The sequence below is a fragment of the Podarcis filfolensis genome (assembly GCF_964270895.1).
Source record: "Podarcis filfolensis genome assembly, chromosome: 17".
NCBI classification, from domain to species: Eukaryota; Metazoa; Chordata; class Lepidosauria; order Squamata; family Lacertidae; genus Podarcis; species Podarcis filfolensis.
In genome coordinates, this window is record NC_139621.1 from 1,511,794 (window position 1) to 1,529,536 (window position 17,743).

At 45.9% G+C, this 17,743-nt stretch overlaps 1 protein-coding gene across 2 annotated transcripts in view; it reads right to left on the reverse strand.

Annotated features, from left to right (window-relative positions):
- Positions 1-1,003: 1,003 nt before the first annotated feature.
- The window catches only part of S1PR2 (sphingosine-1-phosphate receptor 2), a 49,705-nt gene continuing 32,965 nt past the window's right edge, over positions 1,004-17,743 (reverse strand). The window contains exons 2-3 of one of the 2 annotated variants that reach the window (XM_083592272.1): positions 10,513-10,629; positions 1,004-7,005 (exon numbers count right to left, since the gene is read on the reverse strand). In XM_083592272.1, the coding sequence (XP_083448398.1) occupies positions 5,824-6,879 (1,056 nt within the window). In that variant the 5' untranslated portion in view covers positions 6,880-7,005; positions 10,513-10,629 and the 3' untranslated portion in view covers positions 1,004-5,823. Of the gene's footprint in view, positions 7,006-10,512; positions 10,761-17,743 lie in introns of both variants that reach the window. The other variant, XM_083592271.1, reaches the window with a different exon arrangement.

Genomic DNA, 17,743 nt, shown 5'->3' on the forward strand with positions numbered 1-17,743 from the left:
TAATTTGGACTATGGTCCCATTCCATCCACAACCTAGTGTTAGATGAAATGCTTGGAAATAAAGCCTGGAGTCCCAGAAAGTGGGACAACCGTGAGCTGGAGATTCAAAGAAAACAGCCTTTTCACCACCAGGTCAACCTTTCCCAACCTGGTGCTGTCCAGATGTTTTGTTGGACTACAACTGCCATCAGCCATAGTCAGCACACCCTTAAGATGAGAGAGCTGCAAATTCCCTTATCTGCCCACTTGGGTACTCTTTGCAATGTGGAAATCGAGGCATTCTTAGGAGTGGGAGGCCCAATGTTGGGGCCCTGCCAAATGCCTGGACTTACCCCTCTTAAGGAGCCGTCCATGGGACTATTCACTAATTGTGACAACTCCTATAAGAAAAAGCAGGTAAGATGTACATAAGGGAAGAGATCTCATGCATTATGGATTCGACGGATCCTAGTCAGTGAAGAGTCCAAAGGGTAGACTGAGCATGAGGGATATCAGTGGCTCCTACAGTAGGAAGGAGAAACCTGTGGCTCTTCTGATCCTGCAGACCTCCAAATCCCATCAGCCCTAGCCATGCAAGGAAAGCCATGGGGATTATGGGAAGAGTTACACGTTCTCCATCCTTTATTTACGTATACTCTTCCTTCAAAGTACACTCTTAGCTACTAAGCTGAACCACTTCTTTCATATACAAATGCAAAATTTACATTGAATAGCTTCTGTAATCTGTCTCACATTAACATTCCCATAGTGGAAATGCCAAAAAGATGCATTTTAAACATACTATGTGAAAAAATCATTGTGCCTTCTTGCATAAGCCTTGGGAGGTCTGGGACAGGGAAGAGGTGGTCAGAACCTGGAAGCTTTTATGATTCTATTTAGAGCAGAGACTCCTAATGATTATATTTTTCCCAGGGTAAAAAACCAAAGAGGGTCAACCCTTAAGTGTTTTTGCAAATGTGCACATCCTCAGATAACATGGGCAAGGGAAAAATGCACAAAGGACAACTGTAGAAGCAAGTATTTTAATACATACAGATCTCCATTAAAAGGGAGAATTATGTTTAAAAAACACCCCACCCCACCCCGTTAGTGTTTCCACAGGCAAGATTCTATTAGGGAAAGGATAGTAGGATTGAATAGTCAAGACTGTACCCTTTGGTGTGTGCAAGAGAGAAAGAGAGAGAGAGAGAGAGAGCGAGTGCAACAGTCCGCTTCTGCCTCTAGAATTCTTCCAGTGACTGACCCAGTGCTTTCCAACACTAAATTCACTTTGTACTACAAAATGTATTGCCAGCTTCGTATATTTTTAAGGTCATTTATTCCTCCACAGAAACCTTGCAATTGCAATTTAGTGAGGGTGCTGAAAATTCTATTGAAAGATCTCCAAGGCCTCACCCAGTGCTAAAATTCCCAGCTACAGCCTGTCCTGAAATTGTCACTACTCACAGCAGTGCTATGAAGTGATGGACATGGGGGAACGGAGAGGGGTGGCCATCAAGCAGGGGCTTGATGCATTTGGATGTGGGAGCAGGGAGTGGATTGGCTGTTTCCAGAAGTGAGGACAAACAATAGTTCTTAGGAGAAATGAAAGGGTTCAGGTAGAGCCATTTTGTGTGTGCGTGTTGTACACAAACAACATGCCGTTCTTTTGCCCCAGTGTTGTCTCCAATTAAACAAGGTTTTTGAAGTTGGTCTGCCGAAGTCGAAACAAAATAAAAAAATTTCTTCCAGTAGCACCTTAGGGACCAACTAAGTTTGTCATTGGTATGTGTATCTGAAGAAGTGTGCATGCACACAAAAGCTCATACCAATGACAAACTTAGTTGGTCTCTAAGGCGCTACTGGAAGGTTTTTGAAGTTCTACAAAATCCTGCAAAACCTCTGAACAGTGGGAAGAAGCTCACAGCAGAGGCAATAATCCTACGAAACATTGCAAGCCAAAACTCTTGGTGGGGGGGGGGGAGAGATAAAAATGTTCTGCTCTCTTTTCCCTGGGTGCACCCCCTTCATTTGCTTGCAGTAGCTTGGAATAAGTGCTTAAAGCAAGGGTGGGATGGCCCTCACTCTCCAGAGGCAGAAGAATACACTTAAGCACCATGGAGCAGTCTCCTCTTGAAAGCGGCCAAGGGCTCAAGAGAAGCGAGAGATATAAGCAAGTACAAGAAAACCAGACACAGGGAACAGGGAGCCAGTGAGGTTCTGCATGGCATCACAGAACGTGCACATAAGTGTTACAGTGGTACCATGCTATTGCTGGAGGAGAGCAGCACTCCAGGTCCATTCACACAAAACGAAAATGTTCATATGCACAAACAAGCACAGGCACCAGCCTAAATGCACACGTCACTGGCTTGGATTGCATGGACACAGGCCACAGACCTGTGTCAATGCAGATTACAAAATTATAACTCAAGAAATACCTTGCAGCCAGGCAACTTCACACATCCACAACTACTGGCACTTGCACACAGAGGTTGTGTGCGCACACACATGCAATACTTCATTGCTACAAGAAGAAGAGCATGCACACATATGCTTCACAGGCTCTACAGCTTTAAACGTCAAACCTACATACACTTGTCTGGGAGTAAGTCCTATTCAGTTCAACTTGCTGTGCACTGGCTCACTATATACATGCACATATTTGCAATTTCACCCATCTTCTGCATACTTTGCCATGTGCCTGGTATCTGTACCTTTCAGTGCTTAAATTTATAGCTGCAGAAGGGCCAGGGTAAAAATATCCTAAGGGCTCTGTTTGAGGTGGATGACTTAGCTGGCTAGCTACTATCCAACTAAAGAAATCCCAATTCACATATTCTGATGAAATAGACCTGACTCAGATATGTCCTGGTTTGTGCATCAAGGTCTTTATACGCAACATTTGACAGGGTGCATAACTGCCCATTAACAGACCCTTACACTGCAGTTCCCCACTCATAAGCAAGTCTTACATTTCTATGGGTTCTTGTTTAGAACCAGCAGCCATGTTAAACCAAGAAGCAACACTCTTTAAAGTTTTGCTTGCTTTTTAGCCAGGAAAAGGATTTTTAAAAAGAGTACCACACAGGCTTATTTTATTCCTACAAAATGTTGTTCTGAGGAGGTGAAGGCAGCGAAGAGGAGGGTGCGTTATTTAAAGCAATCTCCCACCCCCTCCAGCCTCTGGGCTGCATCACCCATGCTTGAGGAGGGACATGGTTCCCACGCCTGCATCTCATTTCCATTCATAAAAACACCCTCCTCATTCTCAATGGCATGTCCCCGCACATCATACCGGGTGAATCACGTTTCTACCTGCAGCAGCTGTAGGCAGGATACCCACCCACACCTGGCTCTTTCCTTCAAGGAATAGCCCTCGCACACCTCTCTTCTTTTCACCTCTTCCTTAGCAATGCCCCCAGCCTCACAAACCCACCTCCCCCAAACCCACACGTTTGTTCCCACACTACAGAAGAACTTTTGCAGAGGGGCTGGAAGTCCAGGGCCTCCTGTTGTCGACTGGTATTACAGGTTGGGGATGCATCCTGAGGGTGGCTGCATGTGTGTGCAAATCTAGCCTTCCAACACACACACACACACACACACACACACACACACACACACACACACAGTGCTGGAGGAAAGAGGGCTCTTGATTCTGATGACTAAACAGGATGAAGCCAAGTCTGTCTAACCAGCCATCAATCCTACACACACTTCCCTGGGAGTAATTTAAACTGAACTCAGCAGGACTTACTTCTGAGTAGACATGCACCACACTGTTACTAATAATCATAGAAGCAACTTTCCCCTCAATGCTGCCTTGGCACACCCCGTACGCCTGTCTCCCTAGGCTGCAGTATGTTTTAAATTCTTCTGAGTCGCCCTCCAGTTCACCCAGGGTGTGCTGAGGATGGGGGCTGGGAGCTCAGCTGGTGATGGGCTTGTTCCAGCTCAGGGGTAGGCAACCTAAGGCCTGGGGGCCGGATGCAGCCCAATAACCTTCTCAATCCAGCCCGTGGACGGTCCGGGAATCAGCGTTTTTTACATGAGTAGAATGTGTGCTTTTATTTAAAACGCATCTCTGGGTTATTTGTGGGGCACAGGAATTCGATCATTTTTCTTTTCAAAATACAGTCCAGCCCACCACATGTTCTGAGGGATGGTGGACCGGCCCACGGCTGAAAAAGGTTGCTGACCCCTGTTCCAGCTCAACACAAGACATTTAAGGGCCGGGAGAGGGAAATCCAGGTGGCAGCCTCTCCTGCTAATTGTCATGGGATACAATCCAGTGGGAAACTGCTCTGCATTTTAAATACAGAACCTGAGCCATCAAAAGACCGGCACTTATCCACATGTTGGCATGGGTTGCCCTTCAAACAAGGTACAAAATTTGAAACACCCAGTTCTCTAGCTTTTGCTCAGCCCCCTGTCCCGGCCCCCCATCTCTGCCAACAACCAAGGGGACTGTTGATGCACCTCCCATCCAGCTGGACACAGGAAACTGCCTTATTTGGAACCAGACCACTCCTGCTCCTGCTCCTGCTCCTGCTCCTGCCTGGAAGTGGCTCTCAGGGTCACTGTATTTATTTCCAGCACGATTCCTCCCTTATAACTAACTGCCCCTGTGACTCTCTCCTCAATCTTAAGTCAGCAAGGCAATGCTGCAATGATTTCTTGCTACTTCTTTGCAAAAAAACACTTTAAGAATGGGAGAGACTGAATGCACTGTTTAATAAGCCATGCTAAAAATAATATATATTGGTGTGTGTGTGTGTGTGTGTGTGTGTGTTTGTGTGTGTACACACACACACACACACACACACACACATGTTAAGTGTGAGCATAGGGCAGGACAGTTTCATACGACTCCCCCCCACCCAAGAGCTCTATATGCATTTATGCACATCCTTCACCTCACCAAGGGGGGTGGCGGTGCGGTAACCAGATACCTTTAGAACAGTTGCCAAAGTGATCATCAGTGATGGAGAGAGCACATAGATTGGCTTTACTGAAAAAACAAACTCTAGCCAACATGCACTCATGCCAGCCACACAAGCATCTCTGGATTTGCTTAAATGACCTTTGGGGTCCCTTTCAATGCTACAGTTCTATGATTCTGTGATTCCATGACGGGAAGAATTGGCCTTTTCCTGGCTCAACTTGAAATGCACAGAAAACCTGCAAAACCAGTTTGAGCAGAGCCCAGAGCAGGAGACACACACACACATTTGCACTGCAGGCAGCAACAGAACTATCAAAGTGCCCTTGTTGTTCCAAAAATGTTTTGCATCTGTTTTCACTTCCAGTCACTCAAGGAAGCTCCTTGGCTGCTCTATGGCCACATTAGGACCAAGGCAAAGAGAACCAAGCAGATTTGAGTGACTGGTTGCTACTTCCTTGGAAAGGAGTGAATGCTTTGGGAAGGAGGGAAGGCATGAAAGCATGCTCTGAGGTGCAGGACAGAAGGAACTCTGGGCGTACAAAACAGGCAGGGCACCTTTTAGAGTAAAGGCGCAGAACTGTACCAAAGCAAAGTGTCAGCATCTGAGCAGGCTGCTCACTCACTTCAAGTCATTCAGTCTCTCTCTCTCTCTCTCTCTCTCTCTCTCTCTCTCTCACACACACACACACACACACACACACACACTAACAGAACGTTCTAATACTGTGCAGGTCTAGTGAACAAACGGACACCTCCAGCTATGTCAAAGGCAGGTTGATTTGGCCACGAGGAGGTTAGCATCCCATGTACCACATCACCTTTGTACCGCTCACTTAGGTCCAACCCACTCCCCTTTCTTTCATCATCCACCCCATAGTTCCCTTCCTTGTGTTTTTTCACACAAAAGTGGAATGTTCCTTCTTCATGAAAGGCGCAGTAGGATTGTCCTGCTTTTGGGTGCAGCGTTCCAAGGAACTGGAACTGCGGAGGGGAATCATGCAGCGCTCTGACGGCTTTCCCTGCCCCATCATACCCCAGCAGCAGAGGACTCGCAGGAACTCCTTCCTCATGTCCTTGCTGCGGAGGGTGTAGATGAGAGGGTTGATGGCTGAATTGAGGGTAGCAAAGGCAAAGAAATATTTCGACTGGAAAAGGATGGGGCAAGACTTCCTGGCACATGAAGCATCTATTGAGAGGATGATGAAGGCAGGGAGCCAGCAGATGATGAAGGCCCCCAGGACAAAAGTGACTGTCCTGAGCAAGGCTATAGTCTGGGAGCCAGCCATCTCAGCATGGCTGGAGCGGACGATGCGATAGATCCGGACGTAGAGGACCACAATGGAGAAGAGAATGGCGGTGAAGATGGTGACCACAAAGACAACGTAGTGTTTGGAGTAAAACGGTAGGACAGTGGAGCACTTGTCAAGGTCATGTATGCAGTTCCAGCCAAGGATGGGCAGCCCCCCAATGGCTGCCGAAATCACCCAGCAAGCGCCAATCAGAAGCACCATACGGCAGTTCTTGTCGCTACTGTAGACCTTCACCTTTGTGATGGCCACATGCCGCTCTATGGCAATGGCCAGCAGGCTGAAGACGGAGGCTGCCAAAGTAGCAAAGGCTGTGCCCTCTCGCACGAACCACAGCAGCGGGGTAAGGTGGAAAGTGGCTGGGCCCGAGAGGACAACGTTGGCTATGAAGGCTGAGCCAGCCAGTAGGTCTGAAAAGGCTAGGTTGCCGATGAAGATGAACATGGCCGAGTGGAACTTCTTGTTCCTCCAGACGGACATGAGCACCAGCAGGTTCTCCAGGATTATAAAGCAGCAAAGCACAATGATAGCAACAGAGCCGCTTGAGAGTGAAGGGTCATCATCTTTCTCCAGCCTATCCTTGGTGTAGTTGTAGTGCTCCACAATCTTGTGCTTGTTGAAGTAGGAATCGAAGGTGTTCCCCATGGCTTTCCAACAACAGGTTACACTTGTGCCCACTCACGGACGTCTGTATTAGAAGGCATCAAGGCAAGATCACAGTGAGAATGTGTTCGTTCAGAAGAGAGGGGTGAGGGGTCAACTTGCAGAAGCCTGGGGTTGATGAAAACACATAAAATTAACAGGGTTAGGAGCTTAGAACAAAGAACAAGGAGTGTGGTGTTGGGAATGCAAGGCAAAATATAGCCTTACCCTGTTAGAGAGGCATGTGCATCAGAAGTGCTAGTCTTCAAAGTCTTAGCCTTCCATTTACAGGGTCATGGCCTGCAGGGTGTGCGTGGGTGTGAGTTGACTGCAAGAGAGCAGCTTTCCTTTCTTTTTTCTTTTTCTTCCTCCCTTCTAAAATGAATGCACAAGTCTTTAGCCCAGAGACAAAAGCCCTCCAGGTATTGCTGGATTCTAACCCCCACCAGCCCAAGCCAGCATGGCCAATGGCCAGGGATGATAGGAGTTGTAGTCCAGCAACATCCGGAGGGCTGCAGATTCCCCCCTCCTGCTTCAGCTTTTTACTAAGGGAGATAGAAAAAAAGTGTCCTGGTTGCTAACATTCCTTTTGCCTGTTGCATTATGGAACTGTGGTGTTTTGTTTTTTTTATCAACATGCTGCCATGTTGCACTAAATTTCATTTGCACTAGTGGGCATGGTGCCACACAACAGGAGAGGCCACTGGACATGTCACCATCCTTTACGCATGGACTTGCTTCTGTTTCCCCATTAAAGTGGCAGTAAAGAACTGTATGCCAGGACACCATTCCAAATTTAATCACATGGTATGACCTATGAAAACATTGGGGAAATTACAGCACAAAACCGTTGTGACAACCAAATACCAACCAGACATGTGTGCAATGCTGCAGTCAGGCAATTGCAAATTTGTTTGTGCTATTTTCTGATTTTGCACAAATTGGAAGTATGAAAAACAAATGAAAGCTATTGTAAGTAGATATGGGAAGCCCTGGGAAAAACTGGAAAAATGTGTGTGGGGGGGGGGGAATCCAGGTTTCCCCCCCATTTTTCCCCAAAGCCATTTTTCCTTATTTGAAAAAAACAAAAACGGGGGAGGGGGGAACTGTTGTTGTTTTTCAATTTTTCCAGTTTTTCCCCAGGCCTCCCCATTTCTGATTGTAAGTTCTCAGCACACACGGCTGTTCAATATATTCACCATGGAAATTTTATGTAAGTTTGGTTGTACAGTTTTGTGTTTGTGTTAATCTGGGGATTTAAAATAAAAGGAAACATTCCCATTTTCAGGAGTGCCCCAAAAAGAGTTACGAGCCCAGATGGGGGGAAAGCACAGAAGGAACAGCAGTTATGGGAGCAGCAGAAAAGACAATCAATCTGCTCATCCCTGAGCTGGCTCAGTCTGTAGAGCAGGACACTCTGAATCTCAGGGTTGTGGGTTATGAGCCTCATGTTGGGCACTGCATTGCAGGGCTTGGACTAGATGACCCTCGTAGTCCTTTCTGACTCTACAATTCTATGATGCTAAAACAAATAATCTCTGACAATGCGTAGAGCTGTTTGGAGCCCAATTTCCCCTAATTTATCAGATTAGCCCTGTGTCAAGTAAACCCAACTTTAGAAGGGGAAAGTATCAAGACCAGTGTTGTTTGAGAATAATGTCAGGTGAACTACGCAAATTAAATGGGAATGCAAACAGCTGCAGGCAGACGGTAAACTGATGTAGACTTGATCAGGCCTACATAGTGTAGCCCAGTGGCCATGTATAGACTTCCAATAAGGGTGTTGAGGAGCCTCTTATTTGGCTACCTGTCAGCAACTGCAAAAATAAAAACAAAGGATGGTCAAGCCCCTGACCTCCATGTGTGGTTGGGGGGCCACATTTGGCTGGTAGGCCAGGCCTTGGCCAGCTGTAAGGGAAGAAGGAGCAAGAAGGAGCAATTGGCAGGCCCTGCCAAGAAACCGTGGCCAACACGGCTTCTGTTAAAGTCTCAGCTTTCATAACTCATTGCTTTGATCTTTTCAACTTGCTTTGGTAGAATACACAGTACAGTGGTAATGAGATCCTTACATTTAATGAAACATCCATATAACAATTAAGGTGTGCTTCCACTTACTAAACAATGTAGCATTACTGTCAGAGCAACAAGGCAGGTATTCAAGTAACAGTGTTCTTCTTCTTAATTAAATAGATATCACACTTCAACTTTCACTTTAATACTAGCTTAGGTGCGCCACCTTCCCTCTCCAACACAAGTCTCTGGGAGTTGCGAGGTCTGGCCCGGGGGCAAGGCGGGAAGGGCAGGCGACGGCCGCGCCCACGGAAAGGCAGGAGGTGGGGGTGGGGTGGAAATGGCTTCCCTCAATCACGCTGCCTTGTCTCTATCCCAAATCATTAATGATTTACCTTCCTAAGAACCAGGCCTGAGAGCAGGCACCAGCCCCAAAGAAAAGACTGCCTGTTAGAATGGGAGGGGATTATGCTGGGACATTGCAGGGCTGCTGTGTTGTCATGTACACATTAAGGCACAGGGAATTTAAAGGGGAAGTACATAGCTGACCAGGGATTGTTGAAGGATAGAAAACAACCTTACTGATGGCTTGCCAAGCATATTCCACCCTCCTCCAAGTGCCCCCACCTCCACTGGAGAGACACAGTGGGAAGCCACCAACTTTTAAAATGCAGGCAACAACCATTTTACGCCACACGTCTAAGTGAAATAGTGCATATTGAGAAGATCCTTGAAAGAGCCTGCAAACACCCTCTAAACCTCTGGAAAGCCTTGAAAACCTCTTTTAAAAACCAGCAGCACTTGACAGACTCTCTCCAAACCTCCTTGCTCAAACTCCAACTCTCCACAGGCCTCAGTGGCTGATGGCTCCAGGGACTGCACTTTGTAAGGCTCGTGGGACTTGTTGTAAACACAGGTGCTGTTTTTGCAACATTTTTGCCCTTTCAGTGTTCTTTTTAGGGCTGTTTTTGACATTTTTCTAGTCACGTCTGGGTTCGGGGCAATGCACATGCGCACAGCTGCACACATATTCAACACATGTACAATGGTTGTTGCTTGTATTAAAATGGTGGTGGCATTGGAGATGAAGGGACCGGGGATAAGAGAAAAAGTGTTGCACTTTGCCAGTGGTACTATGGGCAATAGGAGCAATAAAACAGCACAAGCAACACTGCAAATTCTAGCACTTATCCAGCAAGCAAATGCAGTCGGCAATCTGTTTAGGTGTATCCAGTTGATGTGTGACCCCCGACATGTGGGTCCTTTTGGACCCAGAAGTGGGGTGAATGGGGGAGTAACGGGGGCAGGGTGTAACAGGGCAAGCTTATGCACACTCCATCCCCATGCAAAATGGTCGTGCCTGTACTACAAAAATGTCATTCCGTGCAAAGATGTGCGGTTGGGGTGAATGAGAAGAGTGCACTTTTGATCCTATGGAGCCAATAACTACATATTTATCATGCACTAGAAAAGAAAGCTCTCCAGACACATCTCATTTCTAGTATTGAAAATCAGGCAAGTCCTCTATGGTAACATCTCCAAGAATTGTGGGGAATCCTCCCCCCCCCCAAAAAACCCCCCACACAGATAACGCAGCAGTTTAAGCACAACGGAAATGCAAGTTACCTGAGGAAGCAGAGCCTTCGGTAAGGCACAGAAAAGGCTGCTGGCCGATGCAGAATATCCCTGCTTCACTTACACTTCAGAATCCCAGCTTCCAGCAGCAGCCAGCACTGCAATCTTCTGAGGAAGAATACAAAATGCAGAGCCGTTAGTGGGTGGACCATCCACAGGTCATTTTCTCCAGGCTTCTCATAGCTGCAAGTTATGCTGCGTTTCTGGTATGCATACTGTTAGCTGCCTTAGGTGCCCACCTGTGAAAAGGCAAGGTATAAATTAAAATAAGTTTAGGGAAACGCCATGCATAAAGTTGCAAAAGCCAGAGCTGTAGCTGGAGGGGGGCTAGCCAGGATTTTTGCTCTGGGTGAAGCCTCCAGGGTGGGGTGCCATTGAGGCTCCCAGCCTGTGTGTGTGTGTGCGCGCACACACACGCAAATGTGCATGGGAGGGTGTGCCAAACTGGGTCTTTGACCCGGGTGAAATAATGCCTAGTTTTGCCTTTGCATAATCTAAGCACCTTGGATTTCTGCTAACAGTGCAGGACTCTGTGCAGACAGTGATTCAGGCACTAGATCACCAAATGACTCGGTGACAAGGAAGGTGGTTTGGATGGCCAAAGGGGGCTGCAGGCGCAACCCTCTCACTCCCACCGTCTCTTTCCCCTGAGTAGTTTGCTCCCAGCTGGGGGAAAGTGCCTGGAGGCAGAGTCTGTGGGCAGGGATGTTGCCAAGCGCTTCAGAGAACTTGGGAAGGGAGCTGCCAGGAGAGCCTCTCACACCTTTTCCTTGCTCAACTGCCGCACAACAACCCTGCAGGGCTGCCAGGGTTGCTCTCTGGCAACTGCTGCCACCACCACCCTTTTTGGTCACCTACAGCCCCAGAAGCAAGGAAGGAAACGGGGGGATATTTAAAGTGCAGTCAAACCAACAATTCGTGTTTTGCTAGATAGGCACAGGATCAGAGCTGAAACTCAGTTTTCCTGTAAACTTGCCAGAGAGAACTCTGTGAGAGACGCTCCCACTGTGCCGACATGGGGAGGGCAGAGCTATAGATATTCTCCCACCTGCCTCTTTTCACCATGCCAGCAATGTGAGAACATCAATTTTAAGCTAGACTTAAGTATGTATTTGTAACTGAATTACCATGTTAAGCCTGCCTAAACAAAGCTTCTGTATCTGTTACTCTTCAACAAGTATTCTGAGGGAGTAAAACCTTTTACAAGACTGTTTGTGTGATTATTGTTTTAAGGGAGAGAAAGGGGTGAAATACCAGGAGAATCTGGTCTGCCTTAAAGCTTCCTGCATTACTTAGACTAAAAGGCTAAAACTAGCCTATCTAGGGCACTCTGCTGATCTCACAAATGTGAGGAAGGAAGGATAATACATAAAAAATATATCATCTTCTAGCACCTTTTCACATCCCAATATAAACTGGGAATGTACGGTTAGTTCTTCAGATCCTGGGATCTTGGACCAGTGCCCTCATGCCTCCAGCCAATCCCTTGCCAAGTGGCAGAGCGAAAAGCCAGCTCCCCAGGCCTCGGCTTCTCTCCCAGAGCAGGGCAAAGGTCTGGCTTTACCCAGCCTGGCCTCAGGCTTCCAGCAGTGCGGAGCCCAAAGGGATCTGGGCACATGGGGACTTCTGAAACGGAGGTTGCCAACTGCACACACCTCAGTGGTCACATGGTGAAACTTTATTAGAAATAAAGGGGGGGGGGCAACAGGCCAAACAGAACACAGAATGCTGTGGCTCTGGAACTAGACTAACCTCTGCCTCTTTCTAGTCCCTAACACAAATCTGTATACAGTGGTACCTCTGGTTACATACTTAATTCGTTCTGGAGGTCTGTTCTTAACTTGAAACTGTTCTTAAGCTGAAGCACCACTTTAGCTAATGGGGCCTCCTGCTGCCGCTGCGCCGTCGCTGCACAATATCTGTTCTCATCCTGAAGCAAAGTTCTTAATCTGAGGTAATATTTCTGGGTTAGTGGAGTTTGTAACCTGAAGCATATGTAACCTGAAGCGTATGTAACCCGAGGTACCACTGTAAATGTATAAAGCGCCTCTGGGAAAAATTAAGATGCACCCTGTAAGCAAAGTAAAACATATAATTATAAAAAGAGGGACGGAACAGAGAATTTGGGGCCTGGTATGAAAGATTCAGGATCACTGGGCCACCTGCTAACCATTGTGGGCTGTGGCCATGAGCAATTCCCCGAGAGAGCAGCAGCTATGTAAGATACCTGGCAGTCAGAGGACCCTGCTCCAGTGCACAGCACCCTGCCGCTTCCCCTGATTAGCAACCTGCTATGCAAAACAGTACAAATGGCAGAATTTTAAAAATAGAAGAAAAATCATGCAAGACAACTCATTTTGCATTTATATTGGATGTGAAATTCAGACACTGGACACAGATTTGATTTTTTTATACATTAAGAGTTCATATGCTCATATCTTCTTCTTTGGCGATCACTCGTAGCTGAGTAAGATTGTCTTCCATAAACATGGTTTTAACAGTGAGTCCGTAAGTGACTGCGGAGGCCAATTCTGGATCCACATGTCCTTCCACAGTGGGGACATTGGTTCCTGGGCAGGAGTTGATCATAGTGTGGATTTGCCAAGTGTGCCTTCCTCTTAGCACGTTTCTCCCTTGTGTTCTGAGTTCGAGTGTCTTCAAAGTCCATGACACCTTTGGTAAAAGCTGTTCTCCAACTGGAGCGCTCACAGGCCAGTGTTTCCCAGTTGTCGGTGTTTATACTACATTTTTTTAGATTTGCCTTGAGACAGTTGACCACCAGCATTACGCTTTCCATTTTTAAGTTCGGAATAGAGTAGTTGCTTTGGAAGACGATAATCATCATAGCTGTCAACTTTTCCTTTTTCTTGTGATGAATCCTATTCGGAATAAGGGAATTTCCCTTTAAAAAAGGGAAACGTTGACAGTTATGATAATCAGGCATCCGCACAACATGACCAGTCCAACGAAGTTGATGTTGAAGAATCATTGCTTCAACACTGGTGATCTTTGCTTCTTCCAGTACACTGATATTAGTTCACCTGTCTTCCCAAGTGATGTGTAAAATTTTTCGGAGACACTGTTGATGGAATCTTTCGAGGAGTTGGAGATGGCGTTTATAAGTGGTCCATGTTTCACAAGCATACAGTAAGGTTGGTAGTACAATAGCTTTGTAAACAAGCATTTTGGTTTCCCTGTGAATGTCCCGGTCCTCAAACACTTTGCACTTCAATTGGGAGAAAGCTGAACTTGCAGAGCTCAGGTGATGCTGGATTTTGGCATCAGTGTTGGCCCTTGTGGAAAGATAACTGCCTAGGTAGGAGAAGTGATCAACATTTTCCAACTTTACACCACTGAGTTGGATTTGTGGTGCTGCAGAGGGGTTATTTTGTGCTTGTTGGTGCAGCGCTTTGGTTTTTTGGATGCTGAGTGACAGACCAAGCTTTTCATAAGCTTCTGTGAAGATATTTAGGATATAGCATGAGACTGGGGTGTCCTTCCTAGGAAAGCTTATATTGATTGACCTTTCCAACACTTGCGGAGGAAAAGTGGAAAGAAACTAACTGGAAACCCCCAGATGAAGAGTAACACTCCCAAATGTGCTTCTCCTTCATGCCAGCAATCTGGTGGAAAAAAAACAACTATATTTTTGGGTCCTATTTGAATATTGCCTTTTAAAAACCTTAAGACTAAACTAGCAGAACATGCTCTGTATGGTGCTGATCTCATTGTGGCTGTTTGGGACCTTCCAATTATGGAAGAACGGGCAAGTCTACCTCCTGGTGGGACATGTCATTCATTTTTTTTACTATTAATTATTATTAAATGTAATTATTATTTTTATTATTATTATTATACTATTACATGATGAGAAGGTGTAGGAAAATGCAGGCAGGACCGGCTTTGGTCTGTGTGGGCTTGAGGGCCAGCGCTTTCTCCTCCTCCTCGTAGTCTTCCTCATGTTTGCTCATATGGCGCCTTCCTATAAAGGCAGCAAAGGGCGGAAGGCAGATCAGGATCTATGCAGGTAGAACCTCAGGATGATTTGCATATAGCCACAGATTTCCACTTCCCAATTGTTTAGCAACAACACAAAGGCATTCCATCATCACCAGTCCCTAATCCATTTGGGCAGCTGAAGCTAAGAAGCATCAGGAGAAAGCCAGAAATCAAGTTTCCTGAGAATGAACCCTGAGCTCAGCGTTGGTACTACTGAGAACAAATTTCTGAATGGAGTAGGTTTGTAAGCAGAATCCTTCTAGATATCTACCTGAGAAGGGCTTCTTCAGCCTGTAATCTCCATCTTGGAACTGTGTCTACAAGTTTTAACTCATGGCTCCCCAGTCTTTTGTGCTTCTTCTTCTTCTTCTTCTTGCTCTTCTTTGCTTCCCTCGCCCCTGCTTTGTGTAACATCTTGCCTGATGGAGAGTTCTGGAGAACTCAGAAGCTTGATACACTTTGGTGACCTTTTCGTTGGTAAAGTGTTGCCCAGTGTGGATCTGGGACTTGTTTTCTTATAGGCCAACATGGCTACTTTGCTTTTTATGGACCGAGTACATGCTCAGAGGTGGCCTGTCCTGATCCCTCCTTTTAAGTGTACATCTCTCGCCCTTCTCTTTTGCCCTGCTCCAAATGATTGTGTTGCATCTGGTTCTGCCAAATGGACCTCAGAGTCCTAGTACAAACCACAACAAAGTAGACCTCACAAGCCAGCTTAAGCTCCAAGTTGCTTGAGCGATATGCATGAATCTCCCACACCCCATTTTGTCCTTACAATGACCCTGTGAGAAAGGTTAGTCATCTGTCATGGATGCTTTAGTTGAGATTCTTGCATTGCAAGGGGTTGGACTAGATGACCCTCAGGGTCCCTTTCCAGTGTTATAGCTCTATGATTCTATGGCAGGTCTCCCAGTGAGTTTCAGGGCTGAGTGGGGATTTGAACCTGGATCTCCTCAGTCCTAGCCCAACACTCTTACCACTACACCACACTGCCGCCATACCTCCTTTCCTTGTGCCTCTCTACAGCCTCATTCTCCCCCTTGCATTGGCTCCAACCCATCACCCGTCTGAGGCTCCCACCCCAATTTCCCAAGCTTATCCACGTCTTTTCCAATTGCTGTTCGTTCTCCCCAATAACGTTTCTTGTTTGCTTCTGGGGGCATCACAAGCTGCTTTCAGGTCTGAACCTCCCCGCCTCTGCCAAGCCTAATGCTAAGGGGCAAATGGCTCTCCTGCTGCTGTAGAACAGACCTTTCCTGGTAACATCTTATTTCAGGTAAGGCATATTTTCCTCCTTCCTGCCCCAAGTTTAAGACAGCAAATTAGTTCAATTAACTTTCTATGGAGAGAGTACAGTATCATAGAAAGTCCAACTTAGCTCTTTTGGAAAAGAATGTCATTTGCTTCTTTTTTATTCTAGAAAGTTCCAAAATAAAGTGTGAAGACATAAAGAGAGAGGATATTATTATTATTATTATTATTATTATTATTATTATTATTATTTCCACAGTCTCTTAGCAAGAACATCAGCTGCTTTCTTGTCCTTTAAAAATTCTGGATGTGTTACATTTTTAATTATTAACTGCTAACAGCCTTTAAGGAAAGTAGACTGAAATAAATAAAAATCAGTCAGGCAGGGAGAAATGGTAAGGTTTTTCCATGCTCTTCAATTAAATGACAAAAGAAAAACCATGGAGGCTTATGCTTGGCTATGCAGGAACTGGTCAAAATTAACAGGGCTTCTAAGAATTTGGTTATTATGCATAAAGTTGCTTGGGGTTTGTTCACTCCGAGATATCAAACCTGGTTAAGGACTCTCTGTAGCAGAAATTCAGTACCCACATCCAATGCAACTCCATTGCTAAGGTTGTGTGCATGTGTGCGTTTGTGTGTGTGAGAGAGAGAAAGAGAGAAAGAGAGAGAAGCTCCCCTCAGGCCTTTTTTAAAGAGCATAATTTAGGGTGAAGCAAACCAGGACAGTTGCAAGCAACAGAACTCGTTATCGCATGCTGATTTCAGCACAGCCAGAGCCTGGTATGGCTGCGTATATCCAACAGCCCAGGTGGGGAGGGGAGGGTTAATAACCTAAGTGAGGACACCTGTTTCTTCCAACCTTTAAAAATTACAAATTCAGTTATTGTTAAATGTGTGGGACTAAAATAGGGGAAGGGCCATTTTTAATTTGACTGACACTCCTTAGAAACATGGTTCCTGTGAAAACATCAAAAAATATTACCACTTGCTCTTGGTTTTGGGAAGGGGCATTACCAGAGGGGCCCAATCCACTGGAAAGTTCTCCAGCAGAGAGCCATGTGGTGGAGTGGGTAGTGTTGGATGGGGACCGGAGAGGCCAGGACTCAAGTCATCGCTCATTCACAAAGCTCACTGGGGCAGTCACTACCTCACAGGGGTGTTGTGAGGATAAAAGGAGAAGGGAGAGAACCTTGTGGTGAGCTGTAACTGTAACAATAAAAAATAAAAAGCCCACTGAAATGAGTGGAAGGCACAATGCCTTTCAGCCAATAGTCCAGAAAGAAGAAGGACCTTGCAGCAGAAATCCATCGAGTGCAACAACTTCCTAGTCCTCATGGACACACATAAAAGCCTGAAAATCAAGTTTCTTCAAAATTCTTAGGAAATTTAAAAAAGAACATTTGGCTGATGCTTTAAGTTAGCTATGGAATGCTGCCATATATACAAACATATATAGAATGTTTGAAACTCCCATTGTTCTAGGCGCATTTTGCGACAAGGAATTTCATAGCGTGAGCAGTTTCTGAGCTCTGGACACAGTACTGCGCCTAAGATTACAGATTAAAACTGCAGAGTGGAAGGAAAGGAGGACCTTTTTCTGCCTTCCCACTTCCGGCTACTCTCTTAAGGACTGGAGAAGAGACCCTCTTAAGAATATCAGGGGGGTGGGCAGGGGAAGGACCAGACCATGTGAAAAATGAACATAAGATTTTAGCTGCAGTTCATTCATTTTCAGCTTTGAATTCTTGCTATAAAAAGTGCCTAGACATTCCATTGTTGGGCCATAACCAAGGTTTAAGGTGCCATTTAGAGCCCAGCTTTCATACCTCAGTTTCCAACGCTGAATGGTTCTGCTTTAAGATGAGTACACCCACCCCATTTTCTTGCCTTAAAGATGGAGTAAGTATCATATGAATCCCCATACTTGCTTGCTTGCTTCCTAAAATAAGATTTTATTTAAGCTTTTTCA